Here is a 15,215-nt window from a genome sequence, read left to right on the forward strand (position 1 = left end):
CACTGCTCTTACAAATCTATAAGGTTATATTCTTTTTTTATACATTTTTTTTTAAGATTTTATTTATTTATTTGAGAGAGAGCGAATGAGAGAGAGAGCATGAGGGGGGGGAAGGTCAGAGGGAGAAGCAGACTCCCCACTGAACAGGGAGCCCAATGCAGACAGGATCCCGACCTGAGCCAAAGGCAGTCAATCGCTTAACCAACTGAGCCACCCAGGCGCCCTATAAGGTTATATTAAACTCTCCTTCCTCCTATAATTTTTTTTCCAGCTTCATTGGGGTATAATTGACAAACAGAAATTGTATACATTTAAGGTATACAACTAGATGTTTTGATATACATACACACAGTGAAATTATCACCATAATCAAGCTAGTTAACATATCCATCACCTCACAGTTCTCACCTATAATTTAAATATCTACAAATAAACTTTTAAAGAAACACAATGTACATGCACTCTTTTAAATTTTACATAAACAAAGCAAAAAACCACATAGCTCATATATAAGAAATTAATACATCTTCAAGATTTAAAAATGCTAACTGTACAAAAACAGTCTTCTCTCTCACTAGTCCAATGCCCCAGAATTAACAACTCCCAAAATTTTTAAAAGCTGTTGATAATAAGCTTTGTCAATATTTCTTGATTTACCATTTTTAAATATTACCTCTTGACTTCCTGCTGTGGGAAAAGAGAATTTAACTCCTCACACAACCAATTTACATTCCCATTAGTTACTATTATTTCATCTATTACTGATCTTTGTAACTTTATTTACACATTTATTTATGGTTTCATGTACTACTGATACTCCCATCTTGTAAAATAAGATCAAAGGATATATTTTAGTGCCCTTATTCATCTTAAAGATTTTATATATTTATTTGACAGAGAGAGGCTGCGAGAGAGGGAACACAAGCAGGGGAAGTGGGAAAGGGAGAAGCAGGCTTCCCACTGAGCAGGGAGCCCAATGCGGAGGCTCGATCCCAGAGCGCTGGGATCATGACCTGAGCCAAAGGCAGACGCTTAACAACTGAGCCACCCAGGCGCCCCTTATTCTTCACTTTCAACTTGTAACTTCCATCAAATAATCTTATGTTGAATGGTGAATAATTTCCTTCTGTTCTATAACTGTAATTATTTTTGTACTATACTAAAAGTTTAAAGTAGTAAACATCATTTACATTAAGAAAACTACGTAAATAACACTCAGTACATATTGAAGTAGCTTGCTATAATTCTGTGTTTTTTCCTGTTTAGATTATTTTTAATTTTCCTGGAGTGTCTAATTACATTTTCCTTTTCTTTGCCTTTTATCACTACCTTAAATGATTCTAAATTGTCAAGGTTACTCTCCAATCTCCATTTTTACTCAATATTTCCCTCTTCAAGGTGACATATCTGTAAGGCCTACTACTCAACAGTGATCCTAGGACTTCTCTTCCCTCTCGCTCAAGTAAAAAAGCCACTATTTTCTAGATCCACTGTCATTTTCTGGAGCACATTCTCCAATAACTTCCTAAAAGAAAGGGTATGTCGACAAGTCAATCTTCTACATCCTTACATCCTGGAAATCTTTCTCTCATATTCACTGACAGTTTGGATGAGTATAAAATCCTACATTGAAAATAATTTCTCCTCAAATCTTTCAAGACACTGATTCATTATATTCTATCACCCACTGTTAGTTATGTGTTGTATGAAGACTGATACCAATTTGATGTTTGTTCCTTTGTAGGCAACCTAGTTTTTCCTCTCTACAAGGTGTTCAAATCTGTTTTTTCATTCTTGGTATTTTGTGTTTTGTTTTGTTTTTTAAAAGATTTTATTTATTTGACAGACAGAGATACAGTGAGAGAGGGAACACAAGCAGGGGGAGTGGGAGAGGGAGAAGCGGGCTTCCCACTGAGCAGGGAGCCTGATGTGGGGCTCAGTGCCAGGACCCTGGGATCATGACCTGAGCCGAAGGCATAAGCTTAACGACTGAGCCACCCAGGCGCCCCAATTCTTGGTATTTTGAAATCACAAAATGATGTATTTAGCTGAGTATCTTTTATATTTACTATCCTAAGCACTTCTTGAGTTCTTTTAGTCTGGAAGTTCATGACTTTAAGCTCTGGAAAATTCTTTTATTTTTTCTTTAAAATTTTCCTCCAATATCTTTTCTTTAAGTTCTTTTTCTGGAACTCCAACTAGTTAGATAATGAACCTCCTACATAAAGGCACCATATCATTTTTTTTTCTCTGACATATTCCTTCTCTTTGGTTCTGTTTTACATCCTGGATTATTTCTCCAACTTTACTCTCCAAATTTCCTCCTACAGAACTTTAAATTTTAACCCATCATCAGATTTCCTTAATTTACACAAACTCATTTTTGATATCTCATTATTCCATTCACACAGTATGATATGTTGATGTTTTAATGTTACACATATCATCTTAACTCTCTCTGTAAATGTGTATTACATATGTTCTATTTTTCTTAATGTTTTAAATTTTCTTCCAAATTTTTTGTTTTTCACTATATTTTTTTCATGTTGAAAGCATTCCTCAACTGTCTTGAGGATTCTTGAATCCCCATTAATATTGAAGAATAAGGCTATAAAGATTAATTGGGAGTTCTTATGAACATGTCTAGACTTTGGTGACTGACAAGTTTTTCTTTAGGGTAATTAAGTGATTAGCTAGCTGTCTGAAAGAGGAAACTTTAACTGCCAGAAAGCAAAGGTCATTGCTCCAAAGTCATTTAATTCTCTAGAGGGGGAAAAAAAAAAGCAGCAACTCTGTTTCCCTACCCCAACCTGGCCCTAAGGTTTGGTGATTGGCCTGAATGGAAAAACTGCAATTAACTCCTTTATCTGCATTCTCCCAAAGTATCTCATTCCTCACTCTCTATTTCACACCTTGCATATTCAAATTCTACACCTCTCTAGGATTCTGGGGGGAGGGGGGCAGGACAAACTAGACCTATCTTATAAGGCAGAGTATAATTGTTTTAACTGCTACGGTTTTTAAACATGTTTTACAAATAATCAAGTATACACACATAAATGAAAATAAATATATAAGACAAGAATTTCACTAAGTAATACTTATCCTACAAGACATTCTGATATTTTCTGTTGTATTCTCTAATGTTGATAAATGATTTCACAACATGTTACCGTGATGTGTGATCTGAGGCGCATGCACACGCGCAAAACAAAAAGTGAAGTTGTGACTTGTTCTGTCATGTTTCAGTAACCACTCACTCTTTTGTGTTCTCTCCCATAGAAAATTTCTCAAATCTTTCATTCACTGATGGCTCTTCTCTACTTTCTTTTCACTGTATTTCTCTCTTTTACATCTTTACTATAACTTTAGTACGATCTACCAGAGCAAAAAGAATAAACCCAAGTGCTCACTTTGTGATCTTTAACTTGAATTCCTCTACAAGTGTTTTTTAAAAAACCAGGAGTTTCCTAAGCTCTCTCTGGCCTGATTTAAGGTCCCTCTGCTATATATCATGGCCGCAATTGCTGTATTTTGGAGCTTACTATTAGAGCTAGGGAATTATAAAAGGAAAGTGATGACAGCGACCATAAGAATCTATGTAAAAATTCCAATTAACTCTAAAGCTAAAAGTAAAATTACGGCTATATGTTTAAAGTTAAACCTAAATACTTAAATGAAGAAATGGAAATTTCTTTTCATTTTTGTTCTTTCTTTCTTTCTTTCTTTTTTTTTTTTTTTTTTAGTCCAGAGTTTTGGAAATTTCTTTTGAGGGAAGACTTTAGGAAAGGCTCCTTCCACAGAAAAAATAATCAAAAGCCAATTCTCAGCTATGTCAAGAAAAATAATACTTCATAAGAAGTAAAGAGTACTTACAAGGCAAGGCTACTCAAAACATACTGTACGTGCTCACATTCATCCGGGAATGATGCACTGGCTGATGTAAAACAGCAGAGTGCAGTCTGAAGAACCTGAAGCTGTGGCAAAGGGACCTGCCATCTTCCAGCATAATCTTCAACCACCTGATAGGAAAATAATCCAAACAGTACATTATTATAGAAAATGTTCTCAACATCTTGAGTTTAAAAATTATGATGAAACTACTAGATAAATTAAAGCATTAGTTCAGCATGAATACAAATGATTAAGGGGAAAAACGTTATTGTTTATTTTCATACTGTACATCTGAAAATAAAATTAACTATTATCTTTGAAAATGTGGGAAAGAAACACTATATGAATAATCATACTGTCCAACTGCCAAATCTTTAATAAACTGTAACAAAGTCCTTCACCTCCTATATCCAGCCTTTGTCAAAACATCAATTATCAAAGATTAAGATAGCTAGAGAGTAGAATATAGTAATAAAGAAAATTAGAAATGAACGTGATTATTATTACTATTTATTAAAGACTAAATTCTAAGCATTCTGGCACCAATGGGTATTAAAAAGATATAGTGGCATGATGCTCTGATTATAAAAGTTTAAGCTATACAATATGATGGAGAAAAGAGTCCAGAATATAATTAGTCTTGGCTCTGTCACTTTACTAGCTTTATGAATTTGGATAGGTCATCTTCCTTGTCTATGCATTAGTTTCCTCACTATGAAATAGAGATAATAATGCTTCTCTTGCAGGTTTACTGTGAAGCCAAATTAGGATAATTTATGAGAAAGCATTTTAGAACTATCAATTGCTATAAAATGTTAATTATGATTTCTCATATATAAGACTGCTAAACTGTTTTTATATGACCCACAAGCTAAGAATGGATGTTACATTTTTAAATGGTTGAAAAAAAATATTTTATGATGTCTAAAAATCATATGAAATTCAAATTTCAATGTCCATAGTGCTTTACTGGAACATAACCAGATTTGTCCTTTTACATCCTATCTATGGCTGCTTTCCTGCTATAACAACCAGTTATATAGTTATGACAGAAATCATACGGCTCACAAAGCCTAAAATATCTAATATCTGCCCCACTACAGAGAAAGTTTGCCAACTCTGTTTTAAAAGCTGGAAAAAACAGAACAGAGTACAAAAGCCAAGAACACTCAGAGCTCAAGGACTTTTCACACTCATTATTTCCTCTTAGGAGAGAATTTTCCATGGGTCTCTTGTATTTCTACAGTTTTTCAAAAAAAGGCCTGACTGCCTTCATCTTTTCAAAGATATTCATAGGCAACAGCCTTGAAAAGGATGATGTCTCCCTCCACAGCAGTGAGCCTGTTATCTATTTAGCATAATCACAAGGTCATCTCCCTCTGAAGCAAAAGCCAGGCAGACACACTTGTAGACCATTATAAAAGATTAGGGTTCCCTAAGCTTGGGCTTCCTCAGCTATGATAAAAACTCACTGTGAGTGCAGGATCCACCTATGCCACTTACATCACCTTTGTAAGAGTGGAGGGGAAAGGGGAACCACCACGAGCATGAAGCTCATGCTGCTTGCTGTGCCATGAGTAATAAAGTCCATTATCTCTGACCCAGGAGTTTCATGTTTTCTGCCAATATCCATGAAACTGTGGCAGGCTAATTTAGATACAATCTTATACCATTCACGGTTCTCTGACAATTCCAAATTGCACTACCAGAAAGTTAACCGGGAAGTAAAAATTACTACTGTGATGACTCCAAATAGGACAAACTTTTCTAAACTACCAAAGGCAAAAAAAAAAAAAAAAAAAAAAAAAAAAAAGTTACACTGTGGTTACCTGCCTTTAAATTCTCTCTTCACTAGAGTGTTTGACCAACTTTATTAGCCTCTTTTTGGCCACAACACCATTCCGATGACACATAAAATATAGGTAACCTGACAGTCTCATATCTTCCTGTCCTCCTTCCCAAACAGTTTGCCCTAATCCATATCTACTTATAACCTTATTCACTTCCTATTTATGGGATGAGTTTATCTCCTTAGAAGAGAAACTTTCTATTTTCTCAGCTTCTATTCTTACTATACCCTCATTCAACAAGATTCTACTACTAATATACGGCCTGATCTAGCTGAGCCCAAACCTAACACAATAAAAGTCCTTGTGGGCAACACCTCCAATAGGTTTGTTAGAATACCTACGAAGGGATAGAAACAAAATTACTGAAACTTACATATCTTCTTACACTGTTCAATATCATGCCAGACACTGCTAATACCCTGTAACATTAATCTAACACTTTAAGACTCACTATAACACTATATTTCTCTTTTAAATATTTTCCTTAAAACATGTGAAATTGTACATTATATTGCCATTTTATTTGAAATTTTTCTCCTGTGCTATCATAAGCACTCAGTTAATGAAAGTGGACACTATGACATCATAATCTGAACATGCTCTACCAGGCTGAAGTACAGCAAGCAACACATCTTCTATTTTTCTTTTTCTTTTGCATTCTAATAAGTAACAGTCTTTACATAACGGCCAGAATAATGTTGAAGTTGCTGCAAAGAAAGGAAAAGTATTTACCTGGATCTTTAAAATCAACCATTGCTACAGTTCTAAATTCTTCAAGAAAATGGTCTAAGAAACAGGATCAAGATCAATAGTCCATTAGAGATTGGTAAAAACCTTTTTTTTTTCATTCTGAAGGGTATAATGAACATACTGCAATGCAATTTACTATAATTTATAGAAACTACATGAATACTGCTGAAGTTACAGGCTAAGGTCAAAAGCATGCCATAATATAAGAGGAGGTGAAGAGAAGGGCAGAGCTACTGCCAAAGAAGATGCTGGAATCATGCAATGATCCTACAGCATTTTCTCAGCACTCCCATTTACAGGAGCATATATCCTGATCTAAAAGGGATGTAGTACATATTATATACTGCCATATATTCATTTACCAAGGCAAATTATTGTGAGAATGAGCACAGATTTATTCTCTGGCAAAACTGTCAAAAGACAGACTTACTGTAAACCCATTCAGTTAAAATTACATTCATTATTTAAGAACATTAAGATACATCATCCAAATCACTATGGAATGAAAAGTGTCCCTAAAATTCATATGCAATCTATGCCTTGAATTAATTTGCTAACTTTCTAAATACCTAAAGCATTGTAATAGACATTCAGTCTTTTCCCCACCCCCTTCTGTATGACTATGTTATTCATTTGTAATATAGCTACTATATATATAAATAATCCCCTAGCTCTGTCTACTGAGAGGACATAGGAGCAGTAACACCCCAGTAGCAATATATACACTTAAGGACCAAATCTTGGTTTCTAAACACTATTCTCCAAAAAAGAAACTTGGACTCCTCAAGGCCTCCTCCAGCAGGCCTGAAGCAGGGAAAACACAGATGAGAATAGAACATTTTCTGGTTCCAGAAAGTACTGAAATGCTGAAAAAAATCATGGGGTATAAAAACACAGGAGCCAACCTGAAGGATCTCCTAAGTGCTAAAGTTGGAACAATTTAAGCGACAAAATAAATTATAGTATTGTACTTTAATCCATAGAACAAGATAAATATCCAGGATACAAATAATCAGATAAATAAATGTTAGAGATGAGACAGCACTTCCTCACAGTAAAAATCCCAATTAATAAACACAGAAGAGGGGGCGCCTGGGTGGCACAGAGGTTAAGCATCTGCCTTCGGCTCAGGGCGTGATCCCGGCGTTATGGGATCGAGCCCCACATCAGGCTCCTCTGCTATGAGCCTGCTTCTTCCTCTCCCACTCTCCCTGCTTGTGTTCCCCCTCTCGCTGACTGTCTCTATCTCTGTCAAATAAATAAATAAAATCTTTAAAAAAAATAAACACAGAAGAAAAGAGATATAGAGAATTAGCATTAGGCAAATACACAGTAATGAATGCTGAAGACAAGATCCATATATCAATGCTAATATTTGTGGGTAAAACTTTGAGGCAGGGGTGCCTGGGTGGCTCAGTTGGTTAAGCAGCTGCCTTTGGCTCAGTTCATGATCCCAGAGTCCTGGGATGGAGGACCACATTGGGCTCCCACTTAGCAGGGAGTCTGCTTCTCCCTGTCCCTCTGCTCCTCCTCCAGGCTCATGTGCTCTCTCTCTCTCTCTCTCTCGCTCTCTCTCTCACTCACTCTCTCTCTCAAATAAATAAATAAATAAATAAAATCTTAAAAAAAAAAAGTTTGAGGCAATGCTGGATTTGCAGTCTCAAATTATCTCCCCCAAGACATTTATCAACTAAAAATAAAGGTAGTAACTTAAGAGAGTGTAGAAACCCCACAGACACAAACTTAACCAAATCATCAAAGTAAATATCACCAGTAAGTAATACAACATATCATCATCACAAATCTCTTCATATGGCATACCAAGAAAGAAGCAATGGCATTTTAGTGCTACTTTTGCCAAAAATGCCTAACCTCATTCCAATCATGAAAAACATCAGATAAACCCAAACTGAGGGATTTCTTTTTTTTTAAGATTTTATTTATTTATTTGACACAGAGAGAGAGACAGCCAGCGAGAGAGGGAACACAAGCAGGGGGAGTGGGAGAGGAAGAAGCAGGCTCCCAGTGGAGCATGGAGCCCAATGTGGGGCTCGATCCCAGGACTCTGGGATTACGCCCTGAGCCGAAGGCAGACGCTTAATGACTGAGCCACCCAGGAGCCCCAAAACTGAGGGATGTTTTACAAAAAAACTAATCAGTATTCTTCAAATGTGCCAAGGTCATGAAAGATAAGAAAAAAACTGAATAAACTGTTACACACTGGCAGAGACTAAGGGTAAATAACAACCAAATACAATGTGAGATCCAGAAATAACATTCTGGAACAAAAAAATCATCAGTGGAAAAACTGTTAAATTTCTAATAAGGTCTGTAATTTAGTGATTATTATACCAACGTTGCTTTTCTGTTTCTGATAATTGTACTATATTTAATAAGTATAAAATAAGTTCAGTTTTTAAAACTTTAAAATGTTTTTTTTTATTTTCACCTTTTCGCTCAAATTTCAATGTTCTAATTTATTTTCTAGATGCCATTTTATAACATAAGCATAATTCTACATTTACTTTCCTTACTTTGTTACCTAACTACACATCAAGATTTACCCTTGCCTATGGGTATTTTTTTAGGGTCAGATGGAAAAATAAATCAGGTAGATTGGCAGCACTGTAGAAAGAGTACAGGTTTTAGAATCAGACCTGCTTTTGTCATTTATTAGTTGTGTAAACTTAGCAAAATTATTATACTTCTGTCTCAGTTTCCTATAAAATAAATTTAGTAAAACCTTAAGAGCGATGAGAGAAGTAAGAGAATATAGAAGTAAGAGAATATATTAAAATCTAGGATAGGCACACATCAGTACACTTTAAGAAAATAGCCAAGGTAAGCTTACTTTTCGACTATTTCATTGCATCAGTTTTAACTAGTTAATTATTTGTTTCTAAGTACGATGAATTACAACAAATATTATGCACTTTTAGCAGGAGACAGGCCACTTCCAAATAAAATCTGTTCAAAAGCTACTGGAGTTTCAACTATTTAGTTCAATACTCATTGTCAAATGATGCATATCCTAGATACGGCAATACAAATAAAATGCTTCATGCCTGAACAGATACCTGAGGATTCCTTTTTTTTTTTTTTAACTGTTTTCCATTGAGAATAAAAAAGATAAAGAAGAGTTCTATTCAAAACAAGAGTCACTGTCATTTGACTTTTTCTATCACAATAGCCATGTAAAGAAAATCTAAAATTAAAGTCATATTTTAAAAACCCACCAAAATGGTTTAGAAATAGATCCTAATAAGTTAAAAGTTGTTTGGAATCTGCAAAGGACATAATCTTTAGTAACAGACAACCTAAAACCCAGTGCTTTGGGGGCTTAATTAAGCATAATGTTTATTCAGCTCACTACTCCTTAAATAGGTATTTCTGCAACATTAAGGTCTTAAATAGGTTCTGTGAATGTAGTAAGACTCAACTGTTTACAAAATGGAAAATGGAGTAAGCACCTCTAAATCTTAATATCCCATACAATCTTTTTTTTTCCAGATGTTATTTATTTATTTATTTGAAAGAGAGAGGGAGAGCACGTGTACATGGGGGTAGGGGCAGAGGGAAAGGGAGAGAGACAATCTCAAGCAGACTCCACACTGAGCACTGAGCCCAATGGGGGGCCCAATCTCAGAACCTGAGATCATGACCTGAGCCAAAATCAAGAGTCAGATGCTCAACCAACTGAGCCACCCAGGCACCCCTTAATATTCCATACAATCTTACTATTAAAAGGAATCTTCATGATTATCTAGTCAAAGCTATAAACCAAAGCAAGTATATCCATTACAGTATCATTGCCAGAAGGCTCTCATCTCCTCCTTGCGTTTTCTGCATCCATATGGTATGAGACAAGCCAGAGTCTTCCGTGTGGTTGCCTGAGCCTGCTTAAAGACCCAACTTGCCAAAAAGAACCCAACCCCCCCCCCAAAAAAACAAAAAAAAACATCCCAGTTTTTCTCTTAAGTTGACCCAAAGAAGAAATAGGCTCATTTCAAATACTTTATTTTTTTAAAGATTTTATTTATTTATTATAGAGAGAGTGAGTGAGCAAACAAGCAGGGAGAACGGCAGGCAGAGGGAGAAGCAGGCTCCCCGCTGACCAAGGAGCCTCATGTGGGACTTGATCCCAGGACCTTGGGATCATGACCCAAGCTGAAGGTAGATGCTTAACTGACTGAGCTTCCCAGGTGTCCCTCATTTTAAATATTTTAGACAAATTTTGATCCCTGTCAATTTTTCATTTGATTCCAAACTCACTAGGAAGAATAATATATAAATGCTTCCCTCATAAACATTAAAACTGGCAAATAAACAAGTGAACCCCAAAATATATGCACAAGCAAATGCATATGAACATCAAATCAGAATGCAGGATGCCAGTGGTATACACAGATGCGTGTGCACATAATAATGACTTAACGAGCTTGCACTAAACAGAGCTCTGCGTCTGACTTCAATTCAGCATGGCCTACCAGGTATGGCTGAGGCACTGATTTTATTATTACATTTTTAAAAAAATGTCCTTTAGTCATATAGGGGTTTAGACATTAATAGGTGGAAAATTTTTTGTTCTTTCTGTCTGGTTTCTCAAACAACTACAAGTCAGGGGATTAAACTGAGAAGTTGGTTAAATTCCATATGCGTCTTATAACACTAGTGTGTGAATGTCTAGCCTGTAAGTTGTTAGTCCTGTGGAATATTATTGGGCCATAAAAAAGAATGAAATCTTGCTATTTGCAATGACATGGATGGAGCTGGAAAGTATAATGCCAAGCAAAATAAGTCAGTCAGAGAAAGGCAAATACAATTTCACTCATATGTGGAATTTAAGAAACAAAAAAAAAATGCACAAAGGGAAAAAAGAGAGAGAGAGAGAGAGGGAAAAAAGAGAGAGAGAGGGAAAAAAAATCAAGAAACAGACTCTTAATTATAAAGAACAAACTGATGGTTACCAAAGGGGAGAGGGTTGGAAGGATGGGTTAAATAGGTAACAGGGATTAAAGCATACACTTGCTGTGATAAGCACCAGGTGAGGTATGGAACTGTCAAATCACATATTGTACATCTGAAACTAATATAACACTGTATGTTAAAAAAAATAAAATTTCTTATTTTGACAAAAACTGAAAAATAAATTGTTAGTCCTAGATCAGGTGAACTAACTCTGTTCCTCCCCCTCTTAATTTTGTTCTCAAAGAGCAGCTCTTAGATTCATGTGACTTGTCCAAAGGCTTCTAAATTCAGTGTCACAATATGATCTCAAGTAGCTTCTGGAATTGATAAGTACATAAATCTAATCAAGGCTGCAGATGTGAAGATTTTATCTGAGTTCAACAAAGATGGCCAGTAGATTTTACCAAGTGAACAGATGAAGAAGAGTCAGATTCCTTATTACATAGGACATAAATCACTTTCTTATGCTGGGACAGAAGAAAAATTCAATGGAATTATTACAAATTCAAAGGCCAAAAGAGACACTTAAAAGGTCCATGCATCAAACACTAACTTTAGGTACCAGATTTGCTCCATCTCAAGAACTAAACTTGCTTAAAAATGATGCACTTACAATTAAAATAACAGTGGGAGAATTAAAAAATAAAAGGAGGTCATGTTGATAAAGATGGAAGAGGGGTACTACCTTAAAAATAAGTTCACTCTTAAAATTAAGGCTAGATAGGGGCACCTGGGTGGCTCAGTCTGTTAAGCAGTCTGACTCTTGATTTCCGCTCAGGTCATGATCTCAGAGTCATGAGATGGAGCCCTGCGTCAGGCTCCGTGCTCAGTGGAGAGTCTGCTTGACATTCTCTCCCTCTCCTGTCCCTTTGCCCCTCCCCCTGCTCCCTCTCTTTCTCAAATAAATAAATCTGAAAAAAAAAAAAAAAAGAATCAAGACTAGATAGACAGGAAAAAAGAAAAAGGAAATACATATATACCAGAATTATGTGCTCTTAAAAGCGGAATTAAGGGGAAAAGGATATTTTAGTTGTTCCTCATTAGAAAGAAAGGGTGACTAGTTCCAAAGGTATGTAACAGGAATGGAAGGTAACTTTGGATGAAAATCTCAGAGTGAACCAGACTAGAAATCCAACTATGGCAATATGTTCTTTTAAAGAAATAGAAAGTCCATAATAAGAGCAAGTGAAAAACCACACCTTGAAGATCATTATATAAGGTAACATAAAATCTGTACAGATTTGAAGGTAAAAAAAAAAAAGAAGAAGAAGCTGGGAGAGTACCTTAAAATATCAGAAGCATTTCATGGACATTTCAAATTACTAGTTATTATGGAGGGTAATGTATGGTATGGCACGGTGCCACAATGGAAAGTGCCCAAGAAACTCAAAGTCAGGCATCAGAGAGTGAATAAGGAAAGCAACACTGAAGAAAAACAAAATAAGAGATCAGTCCTAGGTCTGAGGTTGAGCTGATAAAATTTTAAGTCAGAGAGATGAGAGTGGGCAAAATCTGTTTAATAATGAATGCTTTTCAATGAACTCAAAATTCCTTGACTTTCATCTATGACATGGGAGATCTTACAAGAGGTAACTGTAGAACATTCAAACCTGGGCCCAAAGGCAAAGAGAAAGGAAAAGGAAGACAAAAGAAGCCAACTTAAAAACAGGCTAAAATGTAAACAAAAACAAAAACCAGCCATGGTTATCTGAAATAGTGTAACCTACTATTGCTGAAAGGAATGTGACAAAAAGGAATGTTTACACTGCCAATGAAGTAGAACAAATGATGCAAGGCCCAGAACAGTTAAAAGCAGAATAAAGAAAAGGTCTAGAGGAGCAAGTGGCAAAAGAGATATTGTTTTCACTGGGTTCCTTTAAGCACAGACATCAGAAACATCAAAAGCAGCTTCTTTTCTGGTACCTGTTTATGGTTCTTACCCAAATAATACAAATATGGGGCACAACAGGAGTGCTTCTATGGTTTTAGCTCAATAGGCCTAAGAATCTCAGGGAAGATGGCAATATCCAAGGTAGCACAGGACTAAAAATGTCTTGGCACAAGGCTGGGGACAAAAAAAATCCAGAGATAAGGATAGAACACTGGGGCTTTGGAAATTGCAGGGCTGAAGTCTTCTGGAGATTGTGCCTTGAACTTGCCACACTACAAGTAAGTGATACACTATTTACAAGAGATAGTATAGAAGCTGTGCCACTAAACAGAATGCACACTTATTACAGCACAGGAACGCCAGGACTATACAGAAGAAATGGAAATTAAAAGTTTTTAATATGAAAAAAATCTAAAGGAGGAAACATCAAACACATTCTAGTGCCCCAGGCTGCCTTCCACAGAAATTTGCAAACTTTGCAAGGCAGAAAATTCAGGTACACTTTCAAGGAAGTAGTAATGTTCAGATTAAGTTAGCTCCCATTGCCCCCCAAAATATGGTTAACATACAGTGGCACAATCAACCACCTCATGAATTTTCCCAGTAAAACTTAGGTACAATTTCTAGACTCTGGCATTTGGCAGAACTGACTGGCATCCTAGTGAGGTTGAAACCAAAACTGACTTGATATCCTGTTTCCTGTGCACCCACCTTCCCTGTGATATCACTAAAATCTACTGGCAAAAGTAGTGCGAGTCAACTGGACTATGTACTAAGTTGAAGGAATTACTGTTCTAAATTTAATGGGTATCAGACTGGGTAGAGTAAAATTTTTGCCCTACTGACCTTCTAGATTCTTTAAAAAGCTAGTAAGACACAAAAGAAATTGGGAGTTAAATAATTCTCTTTTAGAGAAGTGAGAAAAGCTACTCCCAACCAGAGGAAGACTACCCAAGCTACAGCTCTAGAAAAATCCCCACCTCTAACCACAGGGGCACAGAAGACCCACTGGCTCTGACTAAGCAATATTCTGGAAGGGAAGAATTTGGGATCTTACTCTCTTTGGATTCTTTGTGAACCTGATAATGGAAGACAATTCATTTGATCAAATTTGATACATTATTAGTTGTGTTGACATTTGGTCCCCTGTCCCTAAATTAAAACCTGAAAAGATATTTTAAACTTAAAAAAGATCATAGGTAAGTTAACACTCAAACACAGAAGCCTCCTCTATTAAAAAGCCTTTACTCCAAGTACTAAAGTATTACTAAAAAGAGAAAAGAAATTATGAGTTCTGTATTTTAATAAACTTTATCATCGGTTACCTGAAAATGCCTTGTTCTTAAATGGGAATGCATATCCTCAACATTAAAAAAATGTCCATTCTGGCTAGTGATTAACAATTTCTGTTCCTCTTTTTTTTTTTTTTTAGAATGTACTAGCTCTTCAAACCCAGTAGTCAAACTGTACTCTTCATTTAAATCCCTTAATTGTTCCTTCTACCATTTACTACTAATATTACCACCATATTCTTAGACATTTCAACTAGAAACCCAATGCAAATTCATAAAATTCTTTGTTCCTGTCTCCACATTTAACCAGATGTTAAATACTTTATTTCCGTATTTCTTGATATTATTCTTGTCTTTCCCATTTTCATTGCCACTATCCAGTTGGGCCCTCAATTGCTCTTTTTCTGAAATATTCCAATAGCTTCCTTTTGTCTAGGCTTTCATTCATTACTTCATCAATCAAGTCTGTTTTAAAACAGGATTTCAATAATGGTACTGTTGTGCCCTTGAACCTAAAATTCAAATTCCTAAGCCAAGATCTAGACCAATCCATTTTTTCCAATCTTAATA

The 15,215-nt window shown here is 35.8% G+C and overlaps 1 protein-coding gene and 1 long non-coding RNA gene across 3 annotated transcripts in view; one reads left to right on the top strand and one right to left on the bottom strand.

Moving 5' to 3' along the window:
- Nucleotides 1–3,878, top strand: part of LOC148110262 (uncharacterized) — a 63,013-nt gene extending 59,135 nt beyond the window's left edge. Inside the window, exon 4 of the long non-coding RNA XR_015724234.1 lies at nucleotides 3,747–3,878. This is a non-coding gene — a long non-coding RNA (uncharacterized LOC148110262). The remainder of the gene's footprint in view (nucleotides 1–3,746) is intronic.
- Nucleotides 1–15,215, bottom strand: part of ZNF654 (zinc finger protein 654) — an 84,373-nt gene that overhangs the window by 54,987 nt on the left and 14,171 nt on the right. For both annotated transcript variants that reach the window (XM_045785407.2, XM_045785405.2), the window contains exon 2: nucleotides 3,877–4,022. In XM_045785407.2, coding sequence (XP_045641363.1) covers nucleotides 3,877–4,022 — 146 coding nt within the window. The remainder of the gene's footprint in view (nucleotides 1–3,876; nucleotides 4,023–15,215) is intronic.

The sequence above is a fragment of the Ursus americanus genome, chromosome 4 (genome assembly GCF_024610735.1).
Source record: "Ursus americanus isolate L20-20 chromosome 4, mUrsAme1.1.p, whole genome shotgun sequence".
Lineage (NCBI taxonomy): Eukaryota > Metazoa > Chordata > Mammalia > Carnivora > Ursidae > Ursus > Ursus americanus.